The sequence below is a fragment of the Panthera pardus genome, unplaced genomic scaffold (genome assembly GCF_024362965.1).
Source record: "Panthera pardus isolate Hobbes unplaced genomic scaffold, ASM2436296v1 HiC_scaffold_19, whole genome shotgun sequence".
Classification (NCBI taxonomy): Eukaryota; Metazoa; Chordata; class Mammalia; order Carnivora; family Felidae; genus Panthera; species Panthera pardus.
The window spans coordinates 6746701-6765056 of NW_026526754.1; the positions used below are offsets into that span (position 1 = coordinate 6746701).

At 44.1% G+C, this 18356-nt stretch overlaps 1 protein-coding gene across 2 annotated transcripts in view; it reads right to left on the bottom strand.

Moving 5' to 3' along the window:
* Nucleotides 1-18356, bottom strand: part of CMTM4 (CKLF like MARVEL transmembrane domain containing 4) — a 69733-nt gene that overhangs the window by 15898 nt on the left and 35479 nt on the right. For both annotated transcript variants that reach the window (XM_019455727.2, XM_019455726.2), the window contains exon 2: nt 3312-3488. In XM_019455727.2, coding sequence (XP_019311272.1) covers nt 3312-3488 — 177 coding nt within the window. The remainder of the gene's footprint in view (nt 1-3311; nt 3489-18356) is intronic.

The window sequence follows — 18356 nt, forward strand, 5'->3', positions numbered from 1 at the left end:
CACGTCGGGCTCTGCACTGATGATATGGAGCCTGCTAGGGGTTCCCTCCCTCCCTCTCTTTCTCCCTCAAAATAAATAAACTTAAAAAAAAATGGGGGGTGTGTGGAAATTCTGGAAAAAGGATCCCAAAAAATTGAAAGCATTCTCAAGTGACCACATCACTCACTCAGATGTTTGCTCCACCAACACCGACCAGAAGAAAATGATGTATGTTAACTTCCCAGTGAAAAAGAGGCACTTCAGTACAACTGAATAATGTGGTAGTCACCAAGCAGAAAGCCCTTCATGATTAAAATGGGAAAATCCAGGATGCCTGAGTGGCTCAGCTGGGTAAGTGTCCAACTCTTGATTTCGGCTTGGGTCGTGATCTCTCGGTTCATGAGGTCGAGCCCCGCGTTGGGCTCTGTGCTGACAGCACAGAGCCTGCTTGAGATTCTCTGTCTCCCTGTCTCTCTGCCTCTCCCTGCTTGTGCCCTTTCTCTCAAAAAATAAGTAAACTTTAAAAAAAATAGAAAAAATATGAATTCCAGAAAGCTCACTAAGTAGGTATTTCTGGGGATAAAGACCAATATGAATTAGTTATAAAGCTGCAGTGTGAAGTCTTTTAACAGATTCACAGCTGTCAAATCAGAAGATAAGACTAAATTAAGGGAGTAAAGTCAATCCTGGCAGAAGTCTGCAGGAGAAAGATGTGGCTGATAGAAAACAACTCTCGTGGGGCACCTGGGTGGCTCAGTGAGTTCAGTGTCCAACTTCGGTTCAGGTCATGATCTCACAGTTCGTGAGTTCAAGCCCTGCGTTGGGTTCTGTGCTAACAGCTCAGAGCCTGGAGCCTGCTTTGGATTCTGTGTCTCCCTCTCTCTGTCCCTCACCCACTTGCTTGCTCTCTCTCTCAAAAATAAACAAATATTGGGGCGCCTGGGTGGCTCAGTCAGTTAAGCGGCCGACTTCAGCTCAGGTCACGATCTCACGGTCCGTGAGTTCGAGCCCCGCGTCGGGCTCTGGGCTGATGGCTCAGAGCCTGGAGCCTGCTTCCGATTCTGTGTCTCCCTCTCTCTCTGCCCCTCCCTCGTTCATGCTCTGTCTCTCTCTGTCTCAAAAATGAATAAAACGTTAAAAAAAATTTTTTAAAAAATAAATAAATAAACAAATATTTAAAAATTTTTGTTAATAGTTAAAAAAAAAAAAAAAGAAAACCACTCTCACTCGTGATAATATTAATACTTCTTATACAGGGTTATGGGAGGGGGGATGGGCTAAATGGGTAAGGAATTAAGGAATTTACTCCTGAAGTCATTGCTTCACTATATACTAATTTGGATGTAAATCTTAAAAAATAAAGTTAAATTATAAAAAAAAAAATACTTCTTATGCAGGCAGCAGTGCACACTGGCTTGAGGTCCCCTTATACACATTGTTTCATTTCCTTCTTAAAACAAGCCTGTAAAATACTATTGCCTCCACCTTACCAATCGCGGCCTTCAACATGCGGCTGTAAGTGACCTGCCCAGAGTCACACACAGACCTTAAGAACCACCTTGCACTTGAACCCAAAAATGTCTAATTCAAAGTCCCTGGTCTTCCTGGCAGCCACTTCTTTGTCAAACGGGTCCTCCGGCACTTTGCATTCTGGTTGGAGGAGGCTAATGAGGTTGTCCTATGCTCTCTGTCTACTACACTGTCAATTTAAATGGATAAATGCTCACAACTCTGTGAACATTTTTTAATGGAGAACACAAACTTTATCTTAAAAATACTTGAGGGGCGCCTGGGTGGCTCAGTCGGTTGGGCGTCCGACTTCAGCTCAGGTCATGATCTCACAGTCCGTGGGTCTGAGCCCCGCGTCGGGTTCTGTGCTGACGGCTCAGAGCCTGGAGCCTGCTTCGGATTCTGTGTCTCCCTCTCTCTCTGACCCTCCCCCATTCATGCTCTGTCTCTCTCTGTCTCAAAAATAAATAAACATTAAAAAAAAAAATTTTTTTAAAAATTAAAAATACTTGAGATGCTGGGGCACCTGGGTGGCTCAGTCGGTTAAGCGTCTGACTTCGGCTCGCGTCATGATCTCACGGTTTGTGAGTTCAATCCCCGTGTCGGGCTCAGTGCTGACAGCTCAGAGCCTGGAGCCTGCTTCGGATTCTGTGTCTCCCTCTCTCTGGCCCTCCCCTGCTCATACTGTGTCTCTCTCAAAAATAAACAAACATTAAAAAAATAAAAATAAAAACCACCTGAGATGCTAAAACCTGTCACAAAACCAGGACAAATCCAGCTGAGTTTTCGACTGAAATCAGCTTTTCTAGTTCAGCTCTCCTTTTATATTCCCTCCTAGGAGTTCGAACAACACACAGAGTATTCTGCCAGGAAGACCCGCTCCTCTCCGTACCCCACAGGATCACCATGGGGGTGGTCTTCCCAGGCAAGGGGACCTCCTCCCTGGCTCCTGCACCCGGGGCACACTTTCCATGCTGCCGCACACACCCAGCACTAGGCAGCAAGACAGGAGCTCACACAAGGGTGGGCGGTCTGCAGCACCCTCCCTGCTCCTGCCACCCTGCAGCTTCTCAGGAGGCACAGAGGGGGAGGCAGCTGACTGTGCTTTCTTGTGTCTCTGACCGATTTCCTTTGGGCTCTTGCACATGAGTGTTTGCAAAGAAACATCAAGAAAACCAAGTGCTATTATTAAGTTTCCTTTCTCATTCAGCAGGGCAAGGAAAAGTAACACACGTCAAGGAACAGGGGCCCGGGAGGGACCAGCCCTAAGCTTCCCATGCTGATCAGAGGGTGAGCCCGTCATTAAGAACCCAAACCGTCGAGAGGGCACGCTTTTTCCACTCAAGACTCTGATCAAACCACCAAACCCTCTGCGCCCTACCAGTTGCTTTGAATTTAATGATAATCCTAGGCTTTGCAACTCATTGGTCATTTTCATTCATAATTTCAATTCTTCCTGAATCAATACTTTTGTAAATGGCTTTTGGGTCCAGTGTGAAAAAAAAATAAAGGTATTAATTCCATTTTCTCTTTCCAGATTCTGTAAATATCAACATTACCAATCTTCTCTGGGGATCATAAAACTGAAATGACATCTTTAAAGGGGTCAAAATAATTTTTATGATGGTTTTACCATTAGTGAAGATTCAAATTACCTTATGGTTTTATCCAACCCAGTAAAGAAATTTAAAATTTCACAGTTGAATTACAATGAAATATTTAAGTATCAAAATGAACTGGAACCAAACAGCACACGGAGAGGTTCCAAATTTCCCTCGGAGCCGAGCGGCACCCAGGGTCAGAGAGCGGTGACCTATACTCACTGTCAGGTTCCAGTTGATCTGGGGGATCCTCATGTGAAGGTTCAGACTGAACAGAATCAGCAAGACTCCAGTCACCACAAATGCACTACAGCTCACAAACTCAAAGAAGTAGAGGCCTTCACACGGAGAACACTCCATGATGGTCTCTATGCAGATGAAAGCAATCAGGGCCAAAATCTAGGAAGAAAATTGGAAACACACATGTATGTGTATATTTAGTACATGGCCGTGGACATATGTGCCTGCCACGTTTAACTAAAACTCCACCACCACCATATGCAGCCAGAGTTTTCCTCTGGGGACGACAGCATCACCGTCAGGAACACAACCTGATGGAATTCTTACAAAACAGGTATAGAGGATAGAATTCCTGATGTGGACACCTCGAACGACAGCCCCCCGACACCGTCCGGGTGTGGCCCTCGTGAGGAAACAGAAAGGAACATCTCTGTGATGTTTTCAGTTCTGCCTCTGCCACCAGTAAGTGGACTCTGCCTACACGCGTTTCCAATTTATAGTCCCCACCACAATTATGCCAAACACGGAGAGGGCAGGGTCCAAATGGTGTCCGTTTATGCCATCTGCAGCTGCCCTGGTGGTTCAAGCGGAGGTCACGCAGGCTGACTGGCACCCCTGAGGGCTTGAAGACAGGGACGAGTATAATCCCTCCTTCTCCCAGTTACAAGTCCCTAAAAGTGAGGCCTACCTAATTAATTCATGAGCTACGTTTTTTAAAAGCTATCACTGGAGGGGCGCCTGGGTGGCTCAGACAGGCAAGAGTCTGACTCCGGATTTTGGCTCAGGTCATGATCTCACAGTTCCTGGGTTTGAACCCCACACTGGGCTCCGTGCTGACAGTGCAGAGCCTACTTGGGATTCTCTCTCCCTCCTTCTCTCTCTGCCTCTTCTCTGCTTGCCTTCTCTCTCAAAATAAATAAACTTTAAAAAACTTTTTTAATAAAAAATAAAAAAATAAAAGTTACCACTGTACTTGGTCAGAAAAAGTTGGAACGGCAGCTTATAAAAACATTGAAAATTTTACCAGTAATGGCATTGGTTTCTTTCTGAAGAACCAAAGTAATATTCCAGCAATATGTCCCCGGAGATCAGAGCTCATAGTTAAACAGGTATCAGTGGAAATTACCAGGTAAGCTTTTAAAAGATTTCAGGATGGGGAGTGCCTGGGTGGCTCAGTGAAGCATCTGATTCTTGGTTTCTGCTCAGGTCATGATCCGATGGTTAATGTGTTCGAGCCCTGAATCGGGCTTCGCGCAGACAGCACGGAGCCTGCTTGGGATTCTCTGTCTCCCTCTTTCTCTGCCCCTCCGTCACTCACTCTCTCTGTCTCTCTCTCAAAATAAGTAAATCAAAACTTTAAAAAAAAAAAAAAAAAAGATTTCAGGACCAGGTGCCTGGGTGGCTCAGTAGGTTGGGCAGCCGACTTGGGCTCAGGTCAGGATTTCACAGTTGATTTCAATCCCCAAGTTGGGCTCTGTACTGACAGCTCAGAGCCTGGAGCCTGCTTTGGATTGTGTGTGTGTGTGTGTGCGTGTGTGTGTGTGTGTGTGTGTGTGTGTGTCGCTCTCTCTCTCTCTCCAAAATAAACAAATATTAAAAAAAAAAAATTTTTTTTTTTAATTTCAGGAGAAGGAAGAGGAGGGGTTCCAATGGCTGAATTAATGGGCCAATGATCAGGACAGGTCAGGTGGTCTTTTACCTAAAACCTAAAACCTAAGATCAGTCTTAGTCTCCCAGCCTCTACTCTACCGCTTCTCTAACAGAGCACTTCTCAGACCACCACATGTTAAGCCTGGGCCAGAACCTGAGGCGAGCCCCCACTTCAAAGGTCCAGGAGGTATAGGCAGGCGACTTGGTGGTCCCAGATTTGTCCTTAGAGCCACCAACAGCTGCATCACGAGAGAGCCCATCAGAAGTGCAGAATTTTTTTTTTTTAATGTTTATGTATTTTTGAGAGAAAGAGAGCTGGCAACAGGCAGAGAGAGAGACACACACAGAATGCGAAGCAGGCTCCAGGCTCTGAGCTGTCGGCACAGAGCCCGACACGAGCCTAGAACTCAGGAACCGTGAGATCATGACCTGAGCTGAAGTCGGATGCTTAACTGACTAAGCCACCTAGGCGCCCAAGAAGTGCAGAATCTCTGCCTCTCCTCCTTGACCTACAGAGTCAGAATATTGTTGTTGTTGTTTGTCAAGATCCCCAGATAATTAAACTTTGGGAAAACCCCAAGGCATGGGCTGCTCTGTGACCTCTGACTACTGGAGTCCCACATGTGCCTTTCAGTGCGGGACTCAATGCCACCTCCTCCCCATGCCTTCCCAGATTGTCTCTCTCCCTGCCAGACATTATTTGATTGCCCCTTCTCCTGGGAAGGCTTGTTCATCTGTGATTGCATTCTATCCTTTTTTAAACTTGCTATCATGTCTCTCTCTGACTCGTGAGCTTTTTGAAGGCAGGGAGGGGCCAGCCCATCTCTTTCCTCCTGAGGCACCAAAGCACAGTTACTTGCACACTGCCAGCAAACAGGGCCTCGGGAGCCACGAAAAACCCACACCCACAATTGCTAACTTGCTTGGCAGGATCTCCACGTGAAAGGCAGGACAGGGTGGCGCCACTCTATCCACTATCAACATCAGTACTTCCACACTGGGGTGCTTGGGTGACTCATTCAGTTAAAAGTCTCTGGCTCTTGATTTCGGCTCAGGTCATGATCTCACAGTTCATGGAATCGAGCCCCACGTCGGGCTCCGCGCTGACAGCCCAGAGCCTGCCTGGGATTCTCTCTCTTCGCTCCCACCCCCTCCTGCCCCGCTTGTGCCCTCTCTCTCTCTCTCTCAAAATAAATAAAAATAAACATTAAAAAAAATATATTTCCACACAGCAATCATAAAAGACACTTCTATCAATACATGGTTTGTGCTTCTATTTTAAGTCAGAGCATGCTGAGACGGGGTCTTTAAGCACACATTTTGTGCGTCTCCTGATCGCTCTTGTTACAATTCTCTGCAGAAGCAGAGACTTGAATTCTCCATCTGAATTTCATGCCTGACTTGCAATCAGTTCACAAAGAAGTAGTTCATATAAGGGAAACTCCTCAACTTTTTTCTTCCCCCTGTAATTGGATCTAGTAATCCTGGGCAAGAAATAACACACTGTACTGATGAGTTACAAATGTTTCTGGTATGCTAACTTCAACCATATTTGTGTGGGAAGGTAACACCTACCATCTTAAATATTAAAAACGGTTTCAAGAATATGCAAATCTAATAGGCCACTCAATACAGCAGTGAACAAAACAAACAATCTCTGCTCTGTAGCCCATATTCTAATGAAGGAGAAGCTTTTAAAAATTAAATTAAAAATACAGTACACGAGGCAGTGTTAAGTGCAAAGGGGGAAAAAAATCCAAGAAGGGAAGGAGAGTGCAGTGTAACTAGGGCAAAGGTGTTTGAAATGTTAGGCAGAGTGACATGAAAGCCTCACCGAGAATATTCTAGATTTATATGAAGTTTATCATTTATCACAGTCTATTACAAACGATATTCAAATGAAAGAGAATTTCGACTGCCCCCATTCTGACCTCAGTCTGTTCTGATTGAGTTCTTCTTTCCAGTTTATCTCTTAACTTGGGCCAAACACCCTGTGAGCAAAGCATCCTGTGATGGAAACCGAAACTGTCCCCTCAAGCAACAGGCACTGCCCTGAGCCAGCAAGAGCCATCAAGAGCCAGTGGGGCCGACCCCAAGACAATGATCAACCTGACCTTTACTGACCAGCTGCAAGTACCCACCGACTTTTGTCCCACATTTTCCTTCTATAAACCTGGAAGCATTTTTAGCACGTGGGAGATGTCTTGGAGACGTCGTTCCTGGTCTTCCCAGGGCGCGCCTCCCTGAAATCAATTCCTTTCTTCTTTCCCCACCACTCACCTCTGCCTTTGGACTTTGTCAGCGGCCAGTGGCTGAACCCAGTCTGTCTGGAACCCCCGGAGCCAGGTGCTCTTGCACCCCAGTTACAAAAGGATAAAGTTAAACAGCAAATGGAGAGATACACAGGGCAAGGTCCAAAAGCGTCTCTAACACAGGAGCTCTGTCCTGCAGAGTTTGGAATGCACGGCCCTCCTGGCACGTACATACACATTTTGGTTTACCAGCCTGGAAGCTGTCAACTCTTGCCTTCAGAGTTTTTAGAGCTCGGTTTGCAGCCCCTTCCTAGAGGCCGGTGGGTGGGGCTGAACTCTCTATCACAAGGTCGCTTCGCCTGGCAACCAGCCTCCATCCTTAGGTGCCTTCCACAACAGTCCTCTCATTAACACAAACTCAGGTGTGGTTGAAAGGGAGTTGTTAAGAAGAGCAAAAGAAACCTCTCATCATTTGGGAAACTTCAAGGGTTTTAAGAGCTCTGTGCCAGAAATGAGATGAAGACCAAATATATTATTTCCTGCTATAAATCACAGTGTCATGAGTATTCATAGGTAGACAGAGATACAGATAGATACACACACACACAGCTATACACATACATTAATCAATCCCCTTTTGATAGGTATTTAAGCAGCTTCTAATATTGTTTCGAATAAGCAGTACACTTTTTTGCCTGCCTTTTGGCATAGCAAATGTCAAATTTTCCTCCAGCACAGTGAAGTCTACTGCTAAAGTAAAACCTACCTATTGACCAACAAGAAGAAAGTACGAACTCAAAGTTAATGCTGGAAGCCAACAACTTCAAGGCAACCCAAGAGTCAGAAGTAATTCAACTTATAACTGTTTTGCAGTAGACAAATATCACAATGTAAAATAGTACGGAGTTGTTCAAAAAGGTGCAAATAAGTAACAGCCCTTGTATTTGCTAATTGAGGGATCATGTGTGTCCTTGACAGGGCCCTTTCCATGTAGCACCTACCGACTGACCAAGAGTATTTTTTCATAGTTGGCAAACAAATTTATACTAAAAGGTTGTCAGCAGCTAATTATGACTGGCAAACTCAAAAAGCAGGAAGGGGAAAAAATGTTGACTGATTAAGTTACTATTAAAACTTTTCAAAATTTTGGGGCGCCTGGGTGGCTCAGTCGGTTAAGCGTCCGGCTCTTGGCTTTGGTTCACGTCATGATCTCACGGTTAGTGAGTTCGAGTCCCATATTGGGCTCCGTGCTGACAGTGCAGAGCCTGCTTGGGATTCTCTCTCTCCCCTCCCCTCTCTCTCTGCCCCTCCCCCAACTGGCACACACTCTCTCTCAAATAAATTTTAAAAATAAATAAATCAAACTTTTAAAAATTTCACAGGACCCCATGTTACTATTGGTGGAAGTGTCCAGCGTCAGGACCTTTCTGGAGGCCACAGTAATCAACGGCACTGTTCACCAGTACATCCCATTCTCCCCCTTGCAGGCACACTGTAGGGTTGGAGGCTTGTGCTGTGAGATGTTCCCCATGCAGATTTATTCTCAAGATGATGGAGTTTCTGCCTCAGAACTCCACAAGTGCCGCTCCAGCTTGCTACCATGACTCCTCACCAGGTGGCAATGGAGTATCAATGGGCATTCTGGGGATTTGGCTAATTGGAAGCTGAGTGAGAGACAGGTTACATTTGGGTTCAGTTGTCACTTCCACACATAGTTACTGTAAATCCCCCCACCGCAGGAATGGCTTCCAGATACACTCTGAGCTGACATCATGAAGAAGAAACAGGCCCTAAAATTCACAAGATAGACCAAGATTATATTCAATAATGCAGAGTATGTAATTATAAGCACATACATATGTTCTCCCTTTTTGGTGGGAATCACATGAAATAGAATTGATCAGGGAACGCAAACTGGTGGTTTGAGGAGGTTCCTCAGAAAGTTAAAAATAGAACTACCCTATAACCCAGATATTGCACTACTAGGTATATACCCAAGGGATACAGGTGTGCTATTTCGAACGAGCATATGCACCCCAATGTTTATAGCAGCACTACTGACAATAGCCAAGGTATGTAAAGAGCCCAAATGTCCATCGATGGATGCATGGATAAAGAAGATGTGGTGTATATATACAATGGAGTATTACTCGGCAATCAAAAAGAATGAAATCCTGCATTTGCAACGACGTGGATGGAACTGGAGGATATTGTGCTAAGTGAAGTCAGTCAGTCAGAGAAAGACAAAAATCATTTGACTTCACTCATATGAGGACTTTAAGAGACAAAACAGATGAACATAAGGAAAGGGAAGCAAAAATAATATAAAAACAGGGAGAGACACAAAACATCAGAGACTCTTAAATACTGAGAACAAACTGAGGGTTGCAGGAGGGGTTTGGGAGGGGGGGATGGGCTCAGTGGGTAAGGGGATGAAACACTGGAATCTACTCCAGAAATCATTACTGCATTCTATGGATGAAATAAACAAATTAATTAATTAATTAATTAAAATATAAAATAGATCAGAATTCCAGGGTGTATGGCAGGAACCTACAGCAGTGCTACAAAGAATGAGAACGTGTGTGGAAGATGACAATTCATGCATCCCAATTTGTAAGACGCTATCTGACAAACCCTGAAATGATGCGGTCGGAAAGCCCCAAAGACAACGGCACTCAAAATGGCCTCCGGTGCATTGAAACCGACCGAAGAAGCCAACGTGCCAGTGACAACCTGCTACACACATTCATCCATAAGAGGATGTACAGAGCATAGCAGCCTAACAGCACAGGTAATGGTGCTGCTCAATACAAAATAGTGGCAATTTAAAATGTGAGTTGCTAGGGGCACCTGTCTGGCTCAGTTGGTGGAGGCTGCAATTCTTGATCTTGGGGTTGTGAGTTTGAGCCCCACACTGGGCATACAGATTATTTAAAAAGAAAATCTTAAAAAATAATAAAATTTAAATTGTTCTAGTGTACACCTACATTTTTGTATACTCTGATTCTGTATACTTTTTCAATATTAAACTGATCATACTAAAAATTCAAATATGACCTATATTAGTGGAGGCCTAAAAACAGAAAGAAAACAGCTCTTAAATTCATAATTTTGTGTGTTTCTCATTAAAAATATTCATTCTTGTACCTAGCTTTCTATTTTTAATTTAATATATTTTTCCTGTGGGAAAAGTGGGCCTCCAACGTCACATGAGTCTCAAGCCACTTACAGCCAGCAACTACTTCTGGTTTGAATAACAAAAGGTTTGAATGGGTGAGAGATCTGGGAATGGCCAGTGAGGATGCTCCCTCTCCCTGCCTCAGCAGCCAGCAGTGTTCCGGGAGGGGGTGGCCTCTGAGTAAGGCTCATGGGAGATGAGTACTATTCGTGAAAAGAAAACCTCCCTTGTGTTAAGCCATTGAGATTTTAGTTTGTTTGTTGCTGAAGCATAATCCAGCTCATACGGACTAGGAAGGGAACTCCTAGGAAGGAAATTTCACAACATGTTCTAGGTCTCTAGTACAAAACTGCTTATTTTACTAGATGAATATGTCATTCACTCTTTTTCTTTTCTTTTTTTTTTAAGGTTATTTATTTTGAGAGGGAGCATGCGCACAAGTGAGGGAAGGGCAGACAGAGTGAGGGAGAGGGAGAATCCCAAGCAGAATGTGGGGCTTGAACTCACAAACCTTAAGATCATGATCTGAGCCAAAGCTGGATGCTTAACCAAGCCACCCAGATGCCCGTTACCACTCGTAAAGACACCAGATCCAAATGGTTTTACAAACTCTTACCAGATTGTCAAGGTAAAGATATAGAGATATTGACTATGGTATTTAAACTTTTAAAACAAAAGCATAAAATATTTGGAATTTCAGGAATCCGTCTATGTGGTAGGACTGTGGATAGATTTTTTTTTAAAGATTTTATTAAGTAATCTCTACACCCAACATGGGGCTCGAACTCACAACCCCAAGATCAAGAGTTGCACATTGCACTAATGGAACCAGCCAGGCACCCCATGTAGGCTTCTTTGACTTTCCAGAATTTCCACAATGAGGATGTGTGCTTTTATTTTAAAAAATTAAATATTCCATGTATAAACACTTTCTGAAACACACTGGCTTATTATGAGTTAAATGTTAGTGACCTCTAAGAATCAATCCTTACTTGTTTTGAAACCATTCATGAATATTTAAAATCGACATTAAAAGCTCTAATGGAAAATGAAAGTCACTCTGCAAGTCCATGTTGGTCCCATTTCTTTATCAGAAGACTTCATCATTCCTAAATCCTTCCTGAGAGCACACAACCCCTCTCCTGGAAGCCACTGCACTATAAGTGCAGGGAGTGAGCACAGAACAACCTGGAGACCAGCACGTAATAAAAAGGCCGGCCTTACTCTAATGTGATGGCAGGGACCCCCATGAAGGAAGAGTAACCCTAGTAGGTATGAAGATATCTTCAAAGATCAGACGACATCCTAACCTTCCTTGATTATTAGTTTATCAAAGGATCTAATCAAACTCACTTAAAGATATGCATACAAGTCGGTGAAGCATCTGACTTGGGGTCAGGTCATGATCTCACAGTTTGTGGGTTCGAGCCCCGCATCGGGATCTGTGCTGACAGCTCAGGGCCTGGAGCCTGCTTCCGATTCTGTCTCCCTCTCTGTCTGCCCCTCCCCCACTTGTGCTCGCTCACTCTCTCTCTCTCTCTCAAAAATAAAATAAACACACACACAAAAATTTAAGATACACATACAAACAAAAATCACAATATTTAAAAATAGTTTTAAGGAGTCTCAAAACCACCAGATGCAAAATGACTGTCCAAATGAAGACTATCTCCAACAATCTGAATCGGCAGTGGCTTCTATGTGGCCACACAACTTCTCCAGTGACCCTGACTGCTCTGTGGCACCTAGAGGCTTGCTGGGATTAGGGTCTCAGTTCCAACACAGCCAACACACCTCATTATACACACAAAGACAGGTAACTGTCCAGGTGCCAAGGCTCAGTGCCCAGAGAAGTGCTGAGGTTTGGAAAACTGACAGTCGCCGAGAGCTTGGGCAGTAGCAGAGGTCTTGAGAAGTCTTCCTGGGAGCAACTGGACTCAGGGGGTCTCAGAGGAGAAGCAGGAGAGAAAGCTTGCGTGAGGTGGTGACTCACTTTCAAACTGAGACCCTTGGTTGGGGGTAAAGTGGAGGGCAGGGACAGAACCCAGTCCTTGACCAAAGTACCTCAGTTTTCATGTTTATACTCCCATTAACAGTCGGTCCTAAACTTCGCTGACCAAACAACAGAACGCCTCTTTATAGCCTTCTCAACTAATGTTCCAGGAAGCATCCAAATCATGAGCCTGGTTTCTACACTGGGAAATTATTTCTGTTGTGCTTTAAAAAACAGTATTTTGGGGGTGCCTGGGTGGCTCAGTCGGTTAAGCATCTGACTTCGGCTCAGGTCATGATTGCTTCAGATCCTCTGTCCCCCTCTGCCCCTCCCCAACTGGTGTGGCGTACACGCTGTCTCCCTCTCTCTCTCTCTCTCTCTCTCTCTCTCAAAAATAAATAAATCTTATGAATGAATCAATGAATCAACGGATCAAATGTCCCTCTTCCCACCAAAACTGAAAAAAATATTTGAAAGATGAGACATGGCTTGTATTTAGCCTCAAAGACCCGACGCTGCTTCTGCTGTAAGCCTTCCTGATGAGCAGAAGGGAGAAGCGAGAGAGGGCAGGAGAGGTGCAAGGCAGTGACCATGCCTCAGAACCAGCTCCATTCTTAACCACCTCACAGCGGAGGCTGAGACGGGAGCCGGAGCTAGAAGCGCAGAAGGGGCACGAGGCCTTTCCCCCGCCATCTTTCTGCATCCTGAGGCCAGGGGTTGTAAGCTGCTCTCCATATGTACAGGCTTTTAAATGACAGAGCACCTTAAAACAGAAGCTGCCAGGCCAGAAGCCACGCTACGTGTTCTGCAGAGGGCCTCCAATGGCTGGCCGTGTGCTGCCAGCCACCTCAGAATAACAATGGTTTGCATGTAGGAGCATCTGTAAGGTAAGGATGCTCTCAGGCCCCGTGCTGGGCACGGTCCATTCGCTGTCTGATACTCACTCAGGAAGCAGGTGGCATCTCCATCGTGTGGCCAGAAGATTGGTCCAAGGCCTCAAAGGTGTGGTTCCACAGACCTCGTTCTCCTAGGCCAGATGTCTAACATAGAACTTACTTACCAGGGTCTAGTTCCTCCCCACACTCTTGGAAAAAAGCAACACTGTATGGCTCCTCTTCAAGGAACACAGGAGACCCGGCAACCAGTGCCACAAGGCTCCCTGACAAAGCACACAACTTTGATCATTCTCAAAGGGATCTAACTACAGTAACATCTTAATTTGCCTAAACAGAATAACCCACTGAGTTGCCACTCTCAAGGGAGGCCATCCCCTGAGGAAAGTAGATTTAAAATATTTCCCTCCTCTCTCCCCTGAGACAATCGAGCACTGAGCAAATCTGGGGGAAGGGGGTGGTTCTCAAACAAAGGAGCTAATGGTGTCAAGGGATTTGAGCTATGGATTTGAGAGAGGCGGAGATTTAAAACAGAACTACCTGCTCAGGAAGGGCAAGGACCCCCTCAGGCGCTAAAGCCACCAAGGCGGCTGTTTAGGCAGAATTAGTTTAACCAAAGGAGCCAAGGGGCAGAAGCAAATAAGTGCCTTATTGTTGAGAAGAAAGGGAGAGACAGACAAAAGGGGGAAGGGAGGCTGCCAAGGACTCAGGGCAGAAAGAAGAAAACGGGAGACCAGGGCAAGGTGACCAGCACCTCCACCAGCTCTGTTAGCCATGCCCCGCGGGTACCACATTCGGAGCAGTGCCTGCTTCAAACCCCGAAGGCTTTGTTTTCTGTGAAGGACAGAAGGGTCGAGCTGCTGTCGGCCTGGTCTGGTCTGAGCCGAGGGTGTTACAAGGCCAACCCAACAGGTGTTCCTGATAGATTTTCCAAGCCAGGGTCTACTGTGTAAATAATTTTGCCATTTTGAAATCCTAAAGCCATACACATAAGAGTTGAACTCAGGGGATTGCATTTCAAGTTCTTTTTTTCTTTTCTTTTCTTTTTTCTTTTCTTTTCTTTTTTTTTTTTTTGACAAGACTCTCACCTATAACATAAATTATCAGACTTATAGCATAAGTGAGCTCGATCACACACACATTAAACCCACAGGTCACTTGTACACAGTGGCTGGCCATGGCATACCACAGTGTTAGATCAAAACAAGTCTATTTTTAGACGTCCAACTACGTACGGCCCATAACAGTATTCCCGAAGTGCAAAACATCTTGTTTTTTAAAAAAGTTTAGAAAATCTTATTATGTGGTTTGATGATAGAATTGCACATGACTTCAGAAAACCACAGGACGGTCAGCATCTTTCTTGCCAAAAAAATGCCCACAACATTTTCCTGCAAATGCCACCCTGCCCAAAAAGCTACATTTTCAGACCATTTAAAGTAGTAATGGAGCAAAAACAACGCACATGTAGATGTGGAGGACACAAGAGACAAGCTGCCTTCAAACCACACACATGTGAAGATGGTTAACGATGCTGCTGGCATTCGGGTTGCCTTTCCCCTCCCTTCCTTTCTCATGTCCTTGCTTCATGGATAAAGCTGAAATCCCAGGAAGTAGCCTCCCAACCCTCATGATTCAAAAGTAAAACCTGCCCCCTCTCCTTCATCTCTCTGCTTTAACTCTTGGGCACCTCCCCACCGTAGCATCTCTGAAAAACACCTTAACCAAATGGCAAGAAGGGCACTGTTTTTCTCATTGAATGAGAAACTAGCAGTCCAAGAGGAGCTTTTTTCCTCCTCTTGGATTAATTTGGGGTCAAAATAGTGAAATGCATATCCTAAGAGACCAGGAGATAGATAGACAGAAAGATAGATAAAACAGATAATATATATAAATGTATATATTTGAATAACATTCAAATCTTGGTTTCTAAATACTATTATTTTCCAGTGAAAGGAACCAGGGCTCCCTTGGAGAATTCAAGGGCTAAGGTAGGGAAATCTAAGAGGAATCTGGATATCTTGTGTCTGAGGATGAAGGGAACATGTCTAAAGGACATTGGAGACAGTTCCAAAGGGCTCCCACTGGCCAAATCTGGGACAATTTGAGCACCAAAATAAATAATAACAGTTAAATATTAAAAGACTGTGAATAAAACATGAACCCATGAGCCCATACTGACATAAATAAACAGGGGAGAAGAGAAAACTCTTCCTTGCAGTTGAAATCCAGCTAATAAATACAGAAGGAATGATGGATTCAGACAATCGCCATTTGGCAACCATCATAACCTACTGAATTCGAGCAAGAATCAATGGATATTAAAACTCATGAGGAAAAGTTTGAGGAGCTACAGGATATTTACATGCTCTAAAAGTATCTCCCCACAAAAAAATACTTACTAATTATACAGGAAAGAATAGTAACTTGACAGTGGAGAAGCCTGGCAGATATCACTTTAACCAAGTTCGGATTACCAGTAATGGAACGAATCTAGCTCATTTGCCTCTGATATGAGGCACTAAGAAAAATGCCCCATCATTTCTGTGGTATTCCTGACAATACCACAAAATAAGCAGCATCTAAACATGAGAAAATGTCAAACTCAAATTGAGGGGCATTCTACAAAATAAATGGCCTGTATTCCTCTAAAATGTCAATGTCACAAAACACAAAGGCTGTGGAACTATTCCAGATTCAAGGAGATTAAAAAGACGTGACGACTGAACGCAATACATGACCCAGGATTTTCTTGTACTATATAGAGCAGTCTTGAGACAACCAGAGAAACATGAATAAGGTCTAAAGTTTAGCTTCAGTATTTTATCAGTGTTAATTTCCTGGCTTTGATCATCTTCCTGCGGTTTTGTAACAACACCTTTGTAACAACACCAGTCTTACCTTTAAAGACATTGACATATTGAAGGATAAATAGGCATCAAGTATGCACTACACGCTCAAAAAAGTTAAAATATTATATAAATATACACATACACATACATACACCTACACACAGAAAGAAAGGATAAAGTAAATGTGGTAAAAAGTTAACATTTGGAGAATCCAGGAGAAAGTATGTATTATTCAGTACCAACCTTGCAACCTTTGTGTAAGTCTGAAATTATTTCAAAACCAAAGGTCTTTTTAAATGACCAAAAATACTGAAATCTATTAAATATAGAAAAATCCATGAGTTTTTAACAGGTCATTTCAAGGGGGTGAAACCCCAATGTTTACCTTTGGGGGTTGCTAAAGCATCAGCTTGTTATTAGAAAACAAGTAAAGGACAAAGACCAAGCAGGTACCTTGCTTGCCTTTCCAGTACAAACTGTATTTAAAGGCAATCAAATGGGTGATGAGGGAAAGTTCCTTACCAGAATTCCAGCTAGTAAATGCAGAAGGACTGACAGAATTAGAAAATTACCAGTTGGTAATGGACCTGGGCCAGTTTCTCAACCCACCTGAAAGCTAGATGTTAACTTGGTTGTATTCAATATATATATATATTTTTTTTTTTTTTTCCTCTGCCAACTTATCAAAATCATCCTTCTAACCCCCATTTGTGTCACCCTCCACTAAAGCTTTCTATGGCGCTTCAGCTCAATTACCCTCCCCTCACTCAGACTTCTGTAGCTCTTGGTCTAAAACCAATGGTTCACATACTTGGTTCACATGGAGACCTTTTCAAAATTCTGAAACCAATACTCTACTCCAGAACAAAGTTTCCCAAACTTGGCACTATTGACACTTCGGACTGGAGAATTCTTCGTTGTGGGGGTCGTCCTGTGCATCGTCTGATGTTTAGCAGCATCCCTGGCCTCTACCCGCCAGGTGCCAGTACTCAACCCACCCCTGTGGTGGCAACCAAAAATGTCTCCAAATACTGTCACATGTTCCCTGAGAGGCAAAATCTCCCACTTCCAAGGAGAACCACTGACCCAGGTTACGATTATCATTGGCTGTTAAGCTATTGAGTAAAAGGTCAACGAGGAGTTTTAAATAGCTAGATCAGGCTCAAAACACCTGTACCCACCGGTCAATCCTGGCATCGCTAAAAGTGAGACAATCAGACATTGCTTTCTGATGTCGATGCAATAGGTTGTACACAGCAGGACCTAGAAAACTTTCTTGCCACCCCCTAAAATCGAGCCTCCAGAGCTAACCCTAGTGTACAGGAAATGGAAGTTAGAAAAGCATGTTGGGGCACCTGGGTGGCTCAGCTGGTTGAGCGTCCAACTCTTGGTTTCAGCCCAGGTCATGGTCTCATGGTTCATGGGTTTGAGCCCCACGTTGGGCTCTATACTGACAGTGTGGACCCTGCCTGGGATTCTCTCTGTCTCCCTCTCTCCCTGTCCCTCCCCCACTCACTCTCTCTGTCTCTCCCTCAAAAATAAGTAAACTTAAAATCAGAAAAAGAAAGAAAAGCATGTTAAAATTACACTGAGGAGGCCATCAACCAAATTCAAAATGTGAGAAATGCTACACAACAAACTACCTAATGTCATCAACCAATCAATAGCATAAAAGGAGCGGGGGCTGCTGTTGCAGACTAAGAGACACTAAGAGGGGCGCTGGGTGGCTCAGTCAGTTAAGTGTCTGACTTCGGCTCAGGTCGTGATCCCACGGTCCGTGAGTTCGAGCCCCACATCTGGCTCTGTGCTAACAGCTCAGAGCCTGGAGCCTGCTTGGGATTCTGTGTCTCCCTCTCTCTCTGCCCTTCCCCGATTCACTCTCTGTCCCTCTCTCTCTCTCAAAATAAATAAACATTAAAAGAGAGAGAGAGAGAGAGAGAGAGAGAGAGAGAGACTAAGAAATGTATCAAGCAGAAGCAACGTGCAGATCTTCTTTAGATCCTGACTCAAACAAACCTAAAAGGCACTTTTGCGATCCCTGGAGAAAAAGAAACACATACTAGATTTTAGATGATATTAAGGAACTATTAATTATTTAGATGTGATAATATTGTGCATGTGTCATTTAGGGGAAAAAGTCTTCAACTGTTAGAGATGTATACTAAGTAGTTACAGTTGAAATGCTATCATATCTGAGACCAGCTTT